This window comes from Primulina huaijiensis, chromosome 16 (assembly GCF_012295235.1).
Source record: "Primulina huaijiensis isolate GDHJ02 chromosome 16, ASM1229523v2, whole genome shotgun sequence".
Classification (NCBI taxonomy): Eukaryota; Viridiplantae; Streptophyta; class Magnoliopsida; order Lamiales; family Gesneriaceae; genus Primulina; species Primulina huaijiensis.
In genome coordinates, this window is record NC_133321.1 from 19,391,551 (window position 1) to 19,409,215 (window position 17,665).

The 17,665-nt window shown below is 36.7% G+C and overlaps 2 protein-coding genes across 3 annotated transcripts; both read left to right on the plus strand.

The window, feature by feature from the left end:
* Window positions 1–465: 465 nt before the first annotated feature.
* Window positions 466–11,565, plus strand: LOC140960786 (formin-like protein 14). The gene is made up of 19 exons (XM_073419060.1): window positions 466–638; window positions 868–988; window positions 1,148–1,851; window positions 1,943–2,164; window positions 2,273–4,512; window positions 4,705–4,828; window positions 6,218–6,289; window positions 6,732–6,830; window positions 7,647–7,688; window positions 7,773–7,853; window positions 7,935–7,985; window positions 8,066–8,147; window positions 8,244–8,338; window positions 9,024–9,095; window positions 9,206–9,322; window positions 9,830–9,898; window positions 9,996–10,062; window positions 10,341–10,965; window positions 11,195–11,565. Exons 2-18 carry the CDS (start codon window positions 916–918, stop codon window positions 10,526–10,528), a joined length of 4,398 nt encoding a protein of 1,465 aa, XP_073275161.1. The 5' UTR covers window positions 466–638; window positions 868–915; the 3' UTR covers window positions 10,529–10,965; window positions 11,195–11,565.
* A 720-nt stretch (window positions 11,566–12,285) lies between these two features.
* LOC140960784 (uncharacterized) lies at window positions 12,286–15,853 on the plus strand. 2 transcript variants are annotated; one of them, XM_073419057.1, is made up of 4 exons: window positions 12,286–13,129; window positions 14,570–14,625; window positions 14,718–14,907; window positions 15,070–15,853. In XM_073419057.1, exons 1-4 carry the CDS (start codon window positions 12,413–12,415, stop codon window positions 15,421–15,423), a joined length of 1,317 nt encoding a protein of 438 aa, XP_073275158.1. In that variant the 5' UTR covers window positions 12,286–12,412; the 3' UTR covers window positions 15,424–15,853. The 2 variants fall into 2 exon arrangements, with proteins under 2 accessions (XP_073275158.1, XP_073275157.1); XM_073419056.1 differs by having other exon boundaries at window positions 12,293–13,129; window positions 14,715–14,907.
* Window positions 15,854–17,665: the final 1,812 nt, after the last annotated feature.

Genomic DNA, 17,665 nt, shown 5'->3' on the forward strand with positions numbered 1-17,665 from the left:
GAGATTTTTATAAAGAGGAACTTCATCAATGTAGCTAAACTAGTTACAATAACAATAGAAGGGATTTCAAACGTGTCTGGGTATTTTATTATAACTAGTGATTTTTGACATGTTTTATGTACTTGCACAGTTTTGTTATAATCAATTTGATTTATATTCAAATAAAACAAGTATCGTAATTATAAAAATCAATGACGGAACATATTACAATTTAAAACTACATATCATATTACAATTTGAAATTATCACATATTGCAATTAGATACTAAAATATAATTTTGAAATAATGGAAAAAATACCAAGCGGCTCTATTATGCCCGAACTTAATTAGTAATAATAGTAAGAGATATATTTGTAAAAAATTGTTGGATATAAAATATGATATACACTTTAATAATATGGGAAATTATGTACAATCATCCATGTGTCACGTACAACCAAAATGTTCCCTTTTCAAAGGCACACACTTGTGACAAGAAGAAAAACAAATGAAACCTGAACATTCAAATTTAGAAAGGAAACTGGAACGCCACCGCCCGCATTCAATCTCCGGGGGACACTGTCGAATCAGCTCTCTCTTCGAATTTTCCTGAACTCCGGTTTCTCCGTTCACCCTCGCCGCGGCTTTCCTCCCGCTGGTTCGCTTCAATCTTTCAATGATGTTACACGTTTTTCTTTTATTCACTTAACATTATGCGGCAATATTAGGTTCGTTCTTTTTTGGTCTAGAATACTGGGTCTATAATATATGTATACACGGATTGGAAGCTTATACTTTGTTCGTTCTGAGATTAGTGCTGCAAGGATACGAGGGAATGCAAATTAAGCTGTTGGTGCGTGATTTCAATTGTGTTAGCATTTTTGCAGGTGTGGATCTTGTTGTATGTGCACTTCTATGTGATTGACGCTGATAATATGTCGTTGCTGAGTAGATTCTTTTACAAAAGACCTCCAGATGGTTTGCTCGAACTTTCTGATAGAGTGTATGGTAATGTCAAATACCAGATTCTGTTTTTTTTCTTCTTTTCGTTTTGGGTATGTTGAGTGAGTTGAAACACTCTGTTGAACTGGTTTTCACTGTTTTATAAGGTGTCATTTTTCCCTTTTATCTATCTGGATTGATGAAAGCAAATAATGTGCTTTGCAGTTTTTGATTCGTGTTTCTCCACCGAAGTACTGCCTGACGAAGTATACCAGCTATATCTACATGAAATCATTAATGAATTGCACGAAGAGTTTCCAGAATCCTCTTTTCTTGCTTTCAATTTTCGGGAAGGGGAGAAGAAAAGCCGGTTTGCAGAGATGTTGTGTGAATATGATGTCACGGTTATGGATTATCCAAGACAGTATGAGGGCTGTCCTTTACTGCCATTATCCCTGATTCACCATTTCCTTCGTGTGAGCGAGAGCTGGCTTTCTCTTGGAAGTTGCCAAAACGTAGTTTTGATTCATTGTGAGAGAGGGGGCTGGCCACTTCTAGCGTTTGTGTTAGCTAGTTTCTTAGTCTTCAGGAAGTTGCATAGCAGTGAGAGGAAGACTCTTGAAATGGTTTATCGAGAAGGTCCAAGAGGTTTGTTGCAGTTGTTGTCCCCATTGAATCCTTTTCCATCCCAACTTCGATACTTGCAATACATATCACGGAGAAATCTGTCCATTGAATGGCCTCCGCCTGAGCGACCTCTTTCATTAGACTGCCTAATTCTTCGTGCAATTCCAAGGTTCGATAATCAAAAAGGTTGCAGACCTATTATCCGCATTTTTGGTAGAAATCTCCTTAGCAAGGATGGATTGTCGACCCAAATGCTTTATTCTATGCATAAAAAGGGCAGACATGTTCGACATTATCGCCAAGTAAGAATATGGACCTTCACTATTTTTCACTTCTTTTTTATTGTTCTTATTTTTTAATTCATTGATGAAAACATTAGTATCATTCATGCAGAAGGACAGTGATGTAATTAAGATTGACATACAATGTTTGGTGCAAGGAGATGTGGTATTGGAGTGTGTTCATTTAGACATGGATCCAGAAAGGGAAGTTATGATGTTTCGGATAATGTTCAATACAGCTTTTATTCGGTCCAATATTTTGATGTTAAACTGTGAGAACTTGGATATTCTTTGGGACTCAAAGGCAAGGTTTCCCAAAGCCTTTAGGGCAGAGGTACGTTTTAAGATGTTCTTGCTGGCGAATATTCAGTTAGTTTAACTGTGGAATTCAATAATTATGCTTAAAACACATTTCCTAAAATTTGATTCATCGTGCATGCAGATCCTATTTGGAGATGTCGAGAACAGTTCTCCAGCCAAATCTCACACTACTATGTTAAATGGTGAGGAGAAAGGTGGACTGCCTATTGAAGCATTCTCCAGGGTGCAAGAACTGTTTCATGGTGTAGATTGGATTGATACTAATGACGATACTGCTTTATGGTTTCTAAAGCAATTATCTGTTTTTAATGATGTCAAAGATTTGTCAATGTTGCGTAGAATGGGTGGTTATTCTGAATCAATTGATTCCGAAGAGGAAAACAATGCATCTAGTGTTGCTGACAGTCTTGATTATCTCGATTCAGATAAACCTAGTGCACCTGAAGTAAATATGATCAATGACCATTCATTCTTGGAGTTTAATTCAGATAGAGTCTCTGATTTCAGACTCTCCGAGGATCATATGCAGCCATCATTGCTAATGGATCCGATTGAACCTGTTACCTCCAGTGATATTCAGTTCGATAATGTTTTTTTGCCTGAGCCGTCAAATGAAATGGAAGTTCCACGCAATGCTTCCCCAACATTGCAGTCTACATTTCAGACTTCCTTAATTTCTGATACAAACATCTCTGAATCTGCATCACCACCTCATTCTCTTTCTAGTAGAAGACCTTCACCACATCTTCCCCACTCACCTTCTTCTCCAAAGGTTGATTCTGGCACAGAATCTTCTCAACCACCTCTTACTAATTATGGTGAAGGACTTTCTCCATCTCCCCCTATTGAATCGAGAAAAATACAGTCATTCGCTCCTTCATCTATGCCACCTCATCCTACAATACATGGTTATATACCACCACCACCTACTTCTAGCAAAGTACCTCTGCCACCTCCTCCACCCCCTATAAGTTCTACAAAAGGACAACAGTTATCCTTACCACCACCACCTCCACCACCACCACCACCACCACCACCACCACCTACTCTCATCAGTTTAAGTGAAGGAGCTTCTCTCCTCTTGCCTACTATGGGTTCTAATATAGAACCTCCTCCCCATCGCCCTATGTGCAGTTCAAGTGAAGAATTCCCTATTGTTCATTCACGTGATAAATATTCTAAAAGAACTTCACCACCTCCTTCATTACGTAACAGTAGTGAAATCACTCATCCGGCATCTCCTTTACCTTCTTCAAAAGCCCCTCCCCCTGCCCCACCACCTCCACCTGCCTCTAAATCCAGTCATTTAACTCTCTTAGTGCCACCCCCACCCCCACCCCCACCACCACCCCCACCCCCATCAGTTGACAATGCTAAAATATCGATTTCATCTCCTCTACCCACCTCCAGACCTCCACTACAAAGTTCACTTCCAGTTGTGTCCGAAGCATTGGCAGAAACTGCTCTTTCTTCAACTACAAGTTATTGTTCTCTTCAAGCTCCAGCTCCAGCTCCTCCTCCTGACCACATTTTAGCACCCACCCCACCTCCATTACTTCTGATTTGTGGATCAACATCCACTCCACCTCCGGTTCGTGGATCAGCACCCACCCCACCTCCACCACCTCCCATTCGTGGTTTAGCTCCCACCCTACCTCCACCTCCAGTTCGTGGTTCGGTAGCCTTCGCACCTCCGCCACCTCCACTTCGTGGTTCAGCACCCCTCGCACCTCCGCCACCTCCAATTCGTGGTTCGGCACCCTCTCCACCTCCGCCACCCCCACTTCGTGGATCAACCCCCTATGCACCTCCACCTCCCCCACTACGTGGTTCGGCACCCACTCCACCTCTACTACCCGCACATCGTGGTTTGGCACCCACTCCACCCCCACCACCTTTGCTTCGTGGTTCGGCACCTGCTCCACCTCCACCACCTCTAATTCGTGGTTCGGCACCTGCTCCACCTCCACCGCCTCCAATTTGTGGTTCGGCACCTGCTCCACCTCCACCGCCTCTAGTCCGTGCTTCTACACCCACACCAGCTCCCGGGCGCATCCCGGCGCCTGCCCCTCCGGTACCTCCAATAATTGGTTCAGCACCAACTCCACCTCCACTACATCGTGGTCAAGGTGCAGGACCAGCTCCACCTCTTCCTGGTGAAAAAATCTCCAATGCACCTCCAGCTCCACCTCCATCTCATGGAAGAGGAAGAGCCTTGTCATCTCCCAAAGGTCGAGCCTCCACTGGTACTTCAATCCCCCCTAAGAAAACTTCACTGAAGCCTTTGCATTGGGTTAAAGTCACTCGGGCAATACAAGGTAGTTTATGGGCTGATTCTCAGAAGCAGGAAAGTCAGTCAAGGTTGGTAGATTTTAAATTTTTTTAAGAGTATTCTAAAATATCTGAACTTCCCATTTGATGTTTGGTCACAGATTTCTTTCTTTATGCAATTACTGTATCTAAACCAATTATCTTAGTTCACTTTCATATGCTATGTATTCATGTAATTTATTAACTCTTCATGTTACTGATGTTCATCATTAACATCAGTAGGGCACCTGAAATTGATATTACAGAACTTGAGAGTCTTTTCTCAGTGGCTTCTACTTCAGAAGGTCCTAATAAGGGTGTGGGCTCACGTGGTTCTAAAATCAGCAAGCCAGAAAAAGTGCAATTGGTTAGTGAAACATATCCATGCATCGATTATAATGTTTAAAGTGAATTTAAAAGTCTATAAAATCTAAGAGATTTTAACACTTGATTACTTGAGTGAGGCTAGTGGTCTGTACACAACAGTCATCTCACGTTATAAACATTATTGTGAGATAGGTGTTGCAAAAATGTCATATTTGTGATCATGATGTTAGTATTGACTACAGTTCCTGTCGAGTCTTGTTTTTCAACTATAAAATTAAACATATTATTTAAGTTAGTGGAAATTTCTGGTGTAGGCTTAACCTAGAGCCTTTTTTTAAAAAAATTTAAAAACAACCATGCTAGGCATGCTTTATTGAATGAACTTTGTGTTCCTGAGAACACAATCATAAAATTCACATAAATAAGATTTTGTATTTGAGCAGCAAGAATTTTACAATCCTGGAGAGGGTTGAAATTCTTTACCTGCCCAAAAATGGCAGGAAATATTAAATGACCCCCTTAAAAAGCTTCATATTCCGAGAAACCTAAGGTTCTTTCTCACTGAAAGGCGGGCTTCATTGGTTTAGGTTCTTTCTTTGGGCATATAAATTAATATTTGTGCTCTCATTGAGTGTTGCCGCCATGGAGAAATGGCTGCTATAGACTCAATGTTGATAACGTGGCACATCTTCACTTTATAGACTAGATAAAGATACATGTGCCAAATACTAATAGGTTAGTAGAATCCATCTAGAGTGACTTCTTCGGGGAGTTGGTTTCTCGAAGGGTAGTCGATGTATGATCAGACATCCATCCTTTTCTAGAGTGATTACTAAGTTCAAGAGGCTCTCCAATCTGAAAGGTTGTTATCTTGGGTTTGTACTTGCCTTTTAGGCATAGGCCCAACAATTTATACATAGGAAATTTGTAGAAAGGGGATTCCGGTAATTTTTTCAAAGAGATATTAGTGTTGTCTAGTTCAAATCAAAAGCTTATACAAACAACCTTTAGATTTTGAACTTTCGGTACTTCATATGGCCATTGAATGATTTCTTTGTGCTTGCTTTCTTTTACGGTCAGTTTAGAGGTTTGCTTCCTGGCTGGTATCATGAAATGTTTTCACATCATAGCATCACATGTTATTACTATATTGCAAAATGTTTTAGCTAAGATAATCAAATAAAGTACATTAATGATGTGCAAGTTGTGAAAATTGACTTATTGTTGAATTTGATATGCCTATTAACTGATGTGTTAATATTTGGAATCTTTCTATTTCATAGATATTTGTTCCTTAAAAATTGTTTGTTTATCAATATAAATATGATAGCTGTTTATTATAAGTTTTTACCTGTCAGAGAATGAATGGTAAGAATACTTAAAGTGAAATAGTTCCTTATTACTGCTATTTGTTGTTCCATCTTGTCAGGTTGATTTGCGTAGAGCTTATAATTGTGAGATTATGCTCACAAAAGTTAAGATTCCCCTGCCAGACATGATTGTAAGTGTTCAACTTCATTCGGAACTAGAACTCAAATCTAGAGTGGTAATAGTGTTGCGATTATTTTATCTGGGTTATCCATCCACAAGTTGGGAAAATAATTTCTTTCGTGACAATGTTTAATTTTGCAAAAAGAAATAGAAAAAAAATCAAGTGATTAATGATTAAGTCATTGAATTGCTGGTTGTATGAAGGTTTTTTGGATAACCCTCCAGACAAGGGAGAAAAATGCACGCATAAAGGCTGAATTATTTGAATGGATCAGCACTTTTGCATTTCAGGACCAAAGAACTTTCAATCGCCTGACTGGATTTTCTTATTTAAAACTGAAATGCATCCTCTCATTGCTTTTAGCTAAAATTCACACATAGCTAAGACTTACTTATCATTCTATGTAACTGCATCAGCAAAGCTCTTCACACTGCTTTTCATTGCATATTAGAATGCCATTCTAGCTTTGGATTCTTCTGCTCTGGACATTGATCAAGTTGAGAATCTTATAAAATTCTGTCCTACCAAAGAAGAAATGGAGACACTGAAGGTATTTTTCACTGCCTCTCTATTTGTGAAAGTGTATACAGTGTCATCGTTCTCCAGTCCAATCATGCTTACTTAATTTTTGATACAAGCTTCTCCTGTCTATTCCTTGATGGATATCAACCCTGCAATCCAAGGTTCACGTGTCACAAAGGTCTTTTTAGCAAGTCATATTCACTGTAGTTGTAAGTTTATGAACTATGACTAAAGGAAAGGAAGTGCCATCGTGCCCGTGCAGGGTAATTCATGGCCTGAGATCAGGCCAAAACATGTTGGATTGGGCCTTTTTCCAGTTCCCAATTCAATGTCTGATTAAGTTTGATATTCTTTTTCTCAGTTACAAGAAAAAACAAATTCGATATTATTACAGTTCAACTTCATTCCTACGTTGCTTTTTGCCGTGGACAAAAGAATTAAAAGATGAGCCTTTCCAAGAGCTAACATAATATTCTTCTAAGTAATTATCTTAGACAAGTTTAACTAGTCTATGAAATGTTAGTAGCTAGGAAAAACAGGGAATTGGTTGCTTCTAGCTTTTACATTTTGCATGCTTATTTTTAGGAGAAGCTAGCAGAAGCAGTCACATATAATGGTTAAAACCTTTTGCAATTTATCTTGAAGCTCAAAAGTGTTTTTTGAACTTTACCACAGTATTCGGAAGTGCACTTGAGTTCTCATGTCTTAAGCTTTTCACGTTTATCATGTCGGCATGTCCTTTTTTTTTCTTATTTTCATTCTCTTATATTTTTCCATGTGTAAGAACTGTAGTGTTGTTCGGCTCCATGGTTATGTTTCCTCATTAACTTTGCATATGTTTCAGAATTACAATGGGGACAAAAACATGCTTGGGAAGTGTGAACAGGTCTTTCAAAATTTTGTCGATAATCATGTTAACTGCATATCATTATTATTCCAAGTACTCACTGTCGTGGCACTAAATTTTCAGTTTTTCATGGAACTAATGAAAGTCCCACGAGTGGAATCCAAATTAAGAGTATTTGCCTTTACAATTACTTTTTCTAGCCAGGTATTTGGATACTTTTGAATTAATAATGTTGTGGCATAGATTGCTTATTATAGTGTTTGCGTAACTAGCTTTGTTCTTCAGGTGGAGGACTTAAAACTTAACCTTAACATTATCAATGATGCTTCTAAAGAGGTATTTTTAATATTTAGTTGAACTTTTTCATCTGAAATGCCACAGGTCAACAAGGTCTCTCATGTTTGTTGGATTGGCAGGTGAAGGAATCCTTGAAATTGCGTCAGATTATGCAAACAATTCTTACTTTGGGAAATGCATTGAATCAGGGTACTGCACGAGGTATTAACTCCTAGAAATCAACCTTCTCAATCAACTACATTGTTTCATTGATGGTAAGATTATTCTATCGTCACACTTTCTTTACTTGCATTACAGGATCTGCTGTGGGATTCAAGTTGGACAGTCTTCTTAAACTTTCTGATACACGTGCAAGAAACAATAAAATGACCTTAATGCATTACCTCTGTAAGGTAGAGTGATATTTGATATCCTCACTGATATTTAGTTATGTAACTTCTACAGTTGTCTTTAGGGAATATATCTAATAAATAATGCTCAACTTGGAACAAAATAATGAAAATAAGCTAGTTGCCATGTTGTCTGTGAAGATATCTACAATTTGTTCCAACAAAGGTGTAAAACGAGTATTTATTCTCATTCATTACCAAATCACTAAGAATTTGACCATCCTATTTTATATGTTTCACATTGCTATCATCTTAGATACTCCCTTACCAGATCAGCCATAACTTTATGCTATTCTTTTGTTAGACGAGGAAACAAGGTATCTTCTAAAAAAATAGATACCAAGTGAGAAATGAGAATAATTCTTTCCAGAAAATGCTTTGATGTGTGTGTCTGCTTCCAACCCATTTGCTATTTAGTTAAAGTGTCTCGCATCCAATGTTTAAATATTGTGATCTTGTTTAAAAAGTGTGATTTACTTTTGTTTGTGTGTTCTCACGTGTTGTGTTTATACATAACCATGTTATTCACTTGTAGCAGCACAAGACTCCTTCGAGCCCGTAAAATTGATAATAAAATGCATAAGAAGCAAGGATATTAATCTTTTTTTTTTCCTTTTACAGCGATTCATCATGCAATTCTTCTCTCACTAGTAAATAAATTGATGTCTTAAACTCTTGTTTCCCTTAGATTATTTCTGAGAAACTACCGGAGTTGCTAGATTTCACCAAGGATCTTGTACATTTGGAACCTGCCTCCAAGGTTTGTGTTATATATTGTGATTAGGATTTTTCATTGCAATGTTGAAGAGGGGCATATCATTGGTGAACACTAAGAGTTTCTCACTTGTTCGTCCTTGTGTGCTGCATTAGATACAACTAAAGTCTTTGGCTGAAGAAATGCAAGCAGTTAGCAAAGGACTGGAGAAGGTTGAGCAGGAACTCACTGCGTCTGAGAATGATGGTTGTGTTTCCTTGGGCTTTCGACAGGTATTGAAATATTAAGCATTAATATCCTCCTTTAATCATTAAAATGTGAAATTTATAGGTTGTTTGAGATTGTAGAAATTTGTTTTACTCGTAAAACCCTTCCATTTTTATCAATCTATTTTGTAGATGTCAAGTCATAAAGGTATTCTGCTTCATTTATGTTAATGTTGCTTGCATGATTGCTAAAAATATGGCTTTAAGACTTCTAACTTCTTCTGTTTAGTTGCTCCTTATTTATCTGAAATACCCTGGTTGGACATGCTAAATGAATTAAATGGCATATTATTTGTCCATCTCTTATCTTTAAATCAGTATATTTGTACGTGAAACATCGAATGGTTTTCTGGATTTGACTAAATTTTGCATGGAGATTAAATGAGGAAGGTATGATAAGAGAAACTCAATATTACGAAGTCAATAACCTGATATTTCTTGTCATTTGATGTCATCCTGGGTTTTTTGTGAAGTACATGAAGGTGTGATTAGTTGCTGAACTGGAATTTCCAGGTCTTGAAAAGCTTCCTTGATATTGCTGAGGCTGAAGTGAGGTCACTTATCACCCTGTACTCCGAAGTGGTAAGCTAGATTATTCTTTCTTCAGACTTCTTGGAAAATGGTTTCTATTCTAGAGTCAGAAGGCAGTATAACTTTTTGGTCTGTTTTTACTATGTAGGGAAGAAATGCAGATTCACTGTCACAGTATTTCGGGGAAGATCCAGCAAGATGCCCATTTGAGCAAGGTTTTGTGGAATTTGTTTTTATCTGTACTTTGGTTGTCTTAGTTCTGAGGCAGATATGTATGGATCCCATTCCTTATTTGGTACCCATGTACTATCAGATCTCATACACTTTATCCCTTCCAAAGATTGATAGGGGGGGAGAAACATTACGTTCTTACTTTTGACATTCACTACATTAAGTTCATTTTATTTGGGTTAACTGGTAGATTATGGTTGATATAATTTTTTTGATTGCAAGTTGTCTTTTCTTTAAAATTCTTTCGGTTTCATGTTTGCAGTGACACAAATTTTGGTTGTTTTCACCAAGATGTTCTCTAAGGCCCATGAGGAAAATGAGCAGCAAGCTGATGCTGAAAAAAGAAAATTGGAGAAGGAAGCTCTGAAGGAGCAAGCTGTAGCCAATTCACCAGCAAGGAAGGATGGTGTAGATGCTCTTCGTGCAAAACTCAACTCTCGTAATTATTAGAAACAAGCTTCATAAACGACTTTACCAATGAAAAACATTGCTTCTAGGGGCTATTGCAGCGGGCTCTAAAATCCCTGCTATGTTTGTTCAATTATGTTGACAGTTGATCGGTCTTAACGGGAAGCTCTACCGTCGAATTCAGCCAGCCACATCTTCTATATGTCTTCTTCACCTTCTCGTATGCCTTTTGAGTATTTCAAAATTTACGACCTATACAGAGTCTACAGACGCATTTCTATGAACTGCTGAGGAAAAAGGAGAAATTTTTGCCTTTGTTTCATCGTAAAAAGAAATATTCCCAGAATTGAACTTGGTGGTACATATTATCTCTTCATAACAACTTTTAGGTTTAAAGAATTTATTGGAAACTCCAATCCGATTATCCAAGCACTTCTCTCAGGAGACACAGAAACCTGATATACGCTCTTGTAAACTTGGTATGTCATTTAGCTGTTTGATTCCTGTTCTTTTATTTTCGAATGTAAATATGTATCCTTCCTTTAGAAGGATCGAGTCCTGCACTGTATTTTATTTTTCTTGACCTTTTCTGAGCAACCATCTTAGCACTGATAGTGGGTTACTCAAATCTATTTTGAAGGGTAATTTTTTATTTTTGAGAAATTATGTATAAAATTTGATATTTTTTTTTTTTTTTTATGTTTGAAGGATAGGTAAGGTACTCCGGTGGCAATGAATGGATCCTGGGACTTGGCTCACAAGAATTGAAGAGCTTTGAGACTAGAGGAGTGTTTCATCCCGTTATATGTCGTAGCTAGTTTAGAAAATTCTGTGAAGTTTCGAAGCGATTTAATACATGATTTTTCATCTTTACGCGTAGAAAGGGGAAAGTGGGAGGATAAATTGAAATAGTTGTTAAGCCATTAATGGATTTTTAAAAAATGCAATGAAGGTCATAAATTTAATTTGAGCTAGCGATGGACTGAAGGAGCCACGCCTAGAACTCGACATGCCTGTGAATTTCATGGCATAAATTTTGAAATGCATGGTTCGCATTTCTTGAATTTTACGTATCTCAATTGGAGTTGCATGTTGAATTATGTGCATTGAATAGTTGCTAGACGCTAATCTTCGCTACATCTCGGATTACATTGCAGTTCTGAAAAATGGGTAATGCATTTGAGTTGCGATACTGTAAAATTCAAGAGACTCGTCATAATAAACGGACAAAGTAATAATTTTTGTATTTTCGTATGGTAATATCATTTATTTTTTAAAATATACATGTTTAGTGTCTGTTCGATTGAAAAGTCCTAACGAGCAGGTTCAAGTTGAGGGTTAGGCATGTGATCCACCAACCACCCCAAGAAGAAGGGCATCTATCCGAGACCAATGTATGCCAAATAAATAGGTTCAAAAGATCCTAATAATACGAGATATGATAAAAATCGACTTGATTTTGAGCAGATTAGTTACAAACTAATCAAATGAGTTGAATCGATCCCGGTCTCTGCCTCGAAAATCCGTGAACTTAAGTATAATTTTGAAAAAAATAATAATCAGTTTAAGTCTGATTTATTCACTATATATATATATATAGTAAAAAATTGATTAAAAGTATCAATAAACCCAAGTTTTATATTGAGAAAGTGAGATGGGGCGACGATAATCAAATAAAATTTAAAACATAATAATATTTATATTTTAATATTTTTTAATAAATCGTATGTCCAGTTGAATCAAGTGCAAGAAACGAGAAAAATCTTGTTGGAACGTGAACAGTCCACCTCTCGTAGAAAGTGGATGAAGAAAACAAAAGGGGCATCGCACCTTAAAGTCCACAACACAAAAGACACCTAAAAGACCAAAACCCCAAAAATAACACAAAAAGTTGCCCCCAAAAATCCTTAGCGAAGCCAGGGAATAATGGCTGCCCAATACCACCACCGAGAAAACCATGAACACCAAAATCACAACCAAGAACAGCCACTCAGTGATCATCAGCGTTATGAGAAGTTGTTGTCCTCATATTTAGGCCTCAGTTTCGCAATTTTTCTCGGGTCCTTGCCTAAAAACTCCATCTCTTTGCTCTCTACACTCCAAGAAAATAATAAAGCTCTCACCTTTGAGCTCATGCAAGCTGAAGAGCAGCTGAGGCAACTTCTCTCGAGAAGGAAAGAGGACTCAAAGGCAAATGCAAGAGTTGTCGAAATCTTTGCCAGCCACAGACACGCATGGCAGCAGGAAGAGAAGAGACTGTTGCAGCAGATCGATGAGGGCAGTGAAGAAATAGCATTCTTGAAGGGTAAAATTGAAGAGTTTGAAAGTGTGAGGGCTGAATTGGAGGGTAACGTTCAAGATTTGAAAAGGGAAGTCGGTGAGAGAGATGAAATGCTGGATTTTGTGAGCAGAAGTAACTTTGAGGTAGAGGGTAGTAGTGGAGATTGCTATAGTGACATGGAGGTGAGGTATGGGAAAGATGGGGTGTCAGAAGGGGTTGAGTTGGGAGTAGAAGAGTGTTTTCTGGGAGCTGGGTTGGATGAAACGGGAACTGTTTATGGGCAGAGTACGAGAGGGTTTACTTCAGATTTCTTGAATTCTGCAGCTTCAAAAATCTGGTCTGAAAAAGCAAGTCCCTGGCAGGTAAGATAAATGTAATTTCTTTCTGTGGTTTCTTTTGTGTCGTGGTTGAGTTGTGGCTAAGAAGTATTAGTTTGTTCCTTTCGAGATTATGATATGGAAATTAACTTTGAAGTAGAAACATTGATTATTTGGTCATAGGGAACCGAAATTTCTGTCTACAAGACTTGAAATTTCGAGGAATTTGACTTCCTTGTTAATAGAACAATTTTCCCTTTGGGTTCTCCTTTTGAGGTCTCTGGGGAACGTGATTAGGCTGATGCACAAAGTTAGAAGCTTTTTCTACTTCTTTTTATCCACTTCTCATTATTTTGTGGTTCTCTGGCTGCTTTAAAAATTATGAACGGTACATTTATCTTAAAAGATTTTGAGTCATTACAGTTTTAATAGGAGTCGACTTAAAAATTGTTTTTGAACTCCTCATCATTATATTGTGCGCAAAATTATAGGCATCTGAACCTGAACTGGTGCTTGATGGGAAAGCTTGATTCTTGAAAAAAACAAGATTGTATTTTGGACCAGTTGGCGTAATTGTCTGGCAAGTTCAAAGTGCAATTGTTTGCGGATCATGTACTCTAGTATTTACTCATGTTTGTTTAGATTGCGCAAAGTTTTACCCTCTTTGTCCGGCCTCTTGTCCTCGAGTTGTGAAATCTTTGTCTTGACTCACTTTATCTAAGTATGATGATCAAGAGTTTGCTTTTCTATTTCTTTTTTCTTTTAGTCGTTCAATCGTTTGGACCACCTATTTTTCGTATACAGAGTCATTAATGGAATTCTTCTTGCATTTTCACTCCAACCATACGTCTGCTTTTGTGGAGCCTGACACCTTATCTTCTGTCCACTAACTTCTCATGCATTGTTGCCTCTCACTACTGGAAACCAATTCCGTTGCAATGAGAGCAGTTGATTATTTACTTGAAACTTTGCTGTCATATGGTGATATGGAAGATTTCCGTGATTAGGCTTTTATAATTCAAATTATCTCAGATTTTCCATTGATAGATGCCTTTTTCATATTATATTTTAAATGGGGTTTTTTTGTACATGCGCATTTGCAGTTTTTCCAACTTTCCTTATCATGAAAATGTGTGAGTACTCTTCAAAAAAAAAAAATTTCTCGTGATTACATCTTGCCTCTGGATTTTTTCGATGCATTTCGTCCCTGGACAAGATGATTTTTGGCATGTCTAATTGGTCTTCGTTTGAACTGTTAAACATGTATCCAGATTACCTCTTGATTGATAGTAAATGGCTTCATCAATCTAAAATGATTGAATATTCTTGCATGTTGCTTGCCTTTTGTGATTATCCCCACTCACGGCTCCATCTTTTATCAAGAAACTGGTTTGTGGAAATTCAAAGTGAGTTCTTGTTGATATTTATGTTTTATGTCAAAAAATTTTGGTTAAGTACGCTGATTTCTGGATGTTACGTATGCAGAATATGCAATATGAATCCCTTGAATCACAGTACAATATGAAGCATTTTGTGGCTAGGTAAAACTTTCACTATTTATGACATTTTTGGAAAATCTGATGCTATAAGCATGTAACAAATGTGAAAGCCACGTCATCTTTTGGTTCAGAAGAGACTCTCCTTGGAAGGTTGATGCGGACTCTACTGGAGTTTCCTCTAAACTGAAATTACTTGAGCAAGAACTGCTAAATTTGGAAAGAATTGGCAAGACAGATCTATCAAAGGTGCCATCTCAAATGAGAAAACAGGCCAAGAGGTATCAAGCATTGGCAGGAAAAATTGATGATCTGTGCACGAAAATGGTAATTTCTAACACGCATATATACGTGGCATTTATCAAATAGTGAACCAAATAAACTGGGATTTCGTAGTTCTAAGTTTGTCCCTCATTTAACTTGTGCGTTTTAATATAAATTGGTTCCTTGATCAAGGTTATTTTTTCATATGAGGCCTTAATTTTACAGCAAGCTAGTGATCCCTGCGAGCCCACCATCAGTTCAGACTTCCGTACACAGAGACAAACAGAGTTTTTACTTGAAGCATTTCGACTACAGCAACGCGCTTCTGAAACAAATCAGAAACTGATGGCTTTACAAACTGAAGCTGGAAAATCATACCATGGAGAGGAATTCGAAGGCCAGGCTAAACTAACCACGATGCGAGCCATGGGCTCTATCAGAAACAACTTCAAAGAAATCCAGAGAAATTTAGAGATATGGCTGGCCAGAATAATCGGAGATCTTGAAGGCATTTTGTCCAGAGACGGTACTTCTCGTGTAAGAGAGTACTACATCTCTAGGTACCCTTTTGTTCGATGATAATGATTTTTCAAGAAAAAGTATTGTCACTTTCGATGATCAATTATCCTTAAGTGGTTGAAACGGTCCTCACCAAATTAATGCACGTGGTCCTGAAAAAACAGTTGCCAAAGGGTAGGATTGAATCGAACTGGTTTTTAACTCAAGGGCCAGGCAAGAATTTCAGTACATCATAAATTTTGTGGAGTTTTCAAGATAAAAGGAGTAGATTGTCAGTGTATATCAATGGCGTTTGTGTAATAATTGATGATTGTAGCGTTTATGGTTTTCGATAGAATGAAAAGCGATGCAAAGATTGATGGTCCTGTGAGGATAGCAGTTTTGCTTACTAATCTATGCTGCTGCTGCTAGATCAAACTAGGGACCAGGAGATGAGAACTTGTTCTTTGGCATTATGTCCAACTGTTTATTTGAATGAATTTCAAGAAAATTCTGTGTGTCAGATCAAAAAATCTAGATTAGTTCCCTCGGTTTTATTGAACGTCTTGTAACATGATGACAGATCCCTGATTCTGTGCATAAATTCCTGTTCTTGTAGAGTAGGCAGCACCAGATGGGGCAGATAAATTTTTATGTTTGGTTGGATTTTGGGAATATGTTTTCGTTTTCCTAAACTCATTTCACAATTTAGTTCCAATTCAATTTTCTATTTCTTGAAAAAAAAAAAAAAAAAAGATACTATAAATTGTGTTTTGACCAAGAAAATGTGAAAAATATCCCACAAACTGTTGTCAAATATGTTTGAACCAGGCATTTACTTGAGAAAATAAAACTAGATAATTATCATTTGATTCGTTTTTTATATTTATTCAACTCACGCGTGCTATGTTATCTTCAACTTTAGAAATTGGTTCTATTTATCTAATTAGTAAAGTGTAATCAGAATTCCACTAACTCTATAAATCAAGTGTGGCAAAAAGTTCATGAAATGACACGAAAATGACAATCAAGCACGCTGTGTGTTGAATCATTAATGTCTCCTATTGGTCGCTGTGAGTGGTTCCGTCTGAATATTATTCTCATTGATTAAACTTCATATTTTAGGATGTAATAAAATAAATCACATTAGTTTAATTATATTATTCTCAACTTAATACAAGGTATTAGACAACTGTGAAGTTCTTTTTGGTTAGGTTGATTGAATGTTGGTGGATACAAAAAATTATATCAAATAGGTGTGACGAGTTTGGCATTATATATCAAAAAATCACAAATTTTCATAAAATTATAATATATAAATTTTTTGTTTAATAAAAAAAATTGCATGCCTAATAAGTTTAGCGGTTTTGTAGAAAAAATATACATGCCTGTTAAGTTTATAATATCCTACCACGCAATAAGGCGGTGTTTTGTTATAATTTCTATATTTTCTTATTTAATAATCATTTGTTTAGTGAATATAAATAAATTTGACAAATGTCGGTCACCAACTTATTATTATTTTCGAAGGTCACAATCTCCTCACACACTTTTCACGTTTGATGTTAATTTACTCAAACCCCTTTTCTAAACTCATGTTTATTCTACACGACGACTTGATATATTTATGCAGCGAAAAATAATATTTTTAACATAAAAAATAATATTTTTTCATAGATCGAGTCAAGTTAAAGATTTGTCTCATAAAATTGATACGTGAGACGATTTAATATCAGTATTTGTGTTACTAATTTAGTTTAGTTTATTTGATGTTAAGGTGATAGAAGGACGTAAATATTATAATGATCTCGTACAGATCGCATGAATATACAAACTTAAAAGAAATGTGAAAGGCTATTTAACCACAAATTAAGGCTCCAAATTAATATCCAAAGGTGATAAATATATTACATTCCAAAATTATATAACTAGCTAGCCGGAAAGCCACAAAAAATTCTAATAGTCAGTTATCTATATATTAAAATTTAAAGACGAAAACTTTGGTGAAACGGTCTTACGGGTCGTATTTTGTGAGACGGATCTCTTATTTGGATCATCCATGAAAAAGTATTACTTTTTATGTTAAGAGTATTACTTTTTATTTGTGAATATCGGTAGGGTTGACCAGTCTCACAGATAAAGATTCGTGAGACCGTCTCACAAGAGACCAACTTAAATTTAAAATATTATAATAAATAACTTTCTACTTCGTATATTTTTATTCACAAATATATAAAAACTAATAAACAGACACGTATTACGTATGTATCTAGCAGTATGAGTCATCGTATTCTCATGAGAGAGTTGCAAACAATGTTGAATG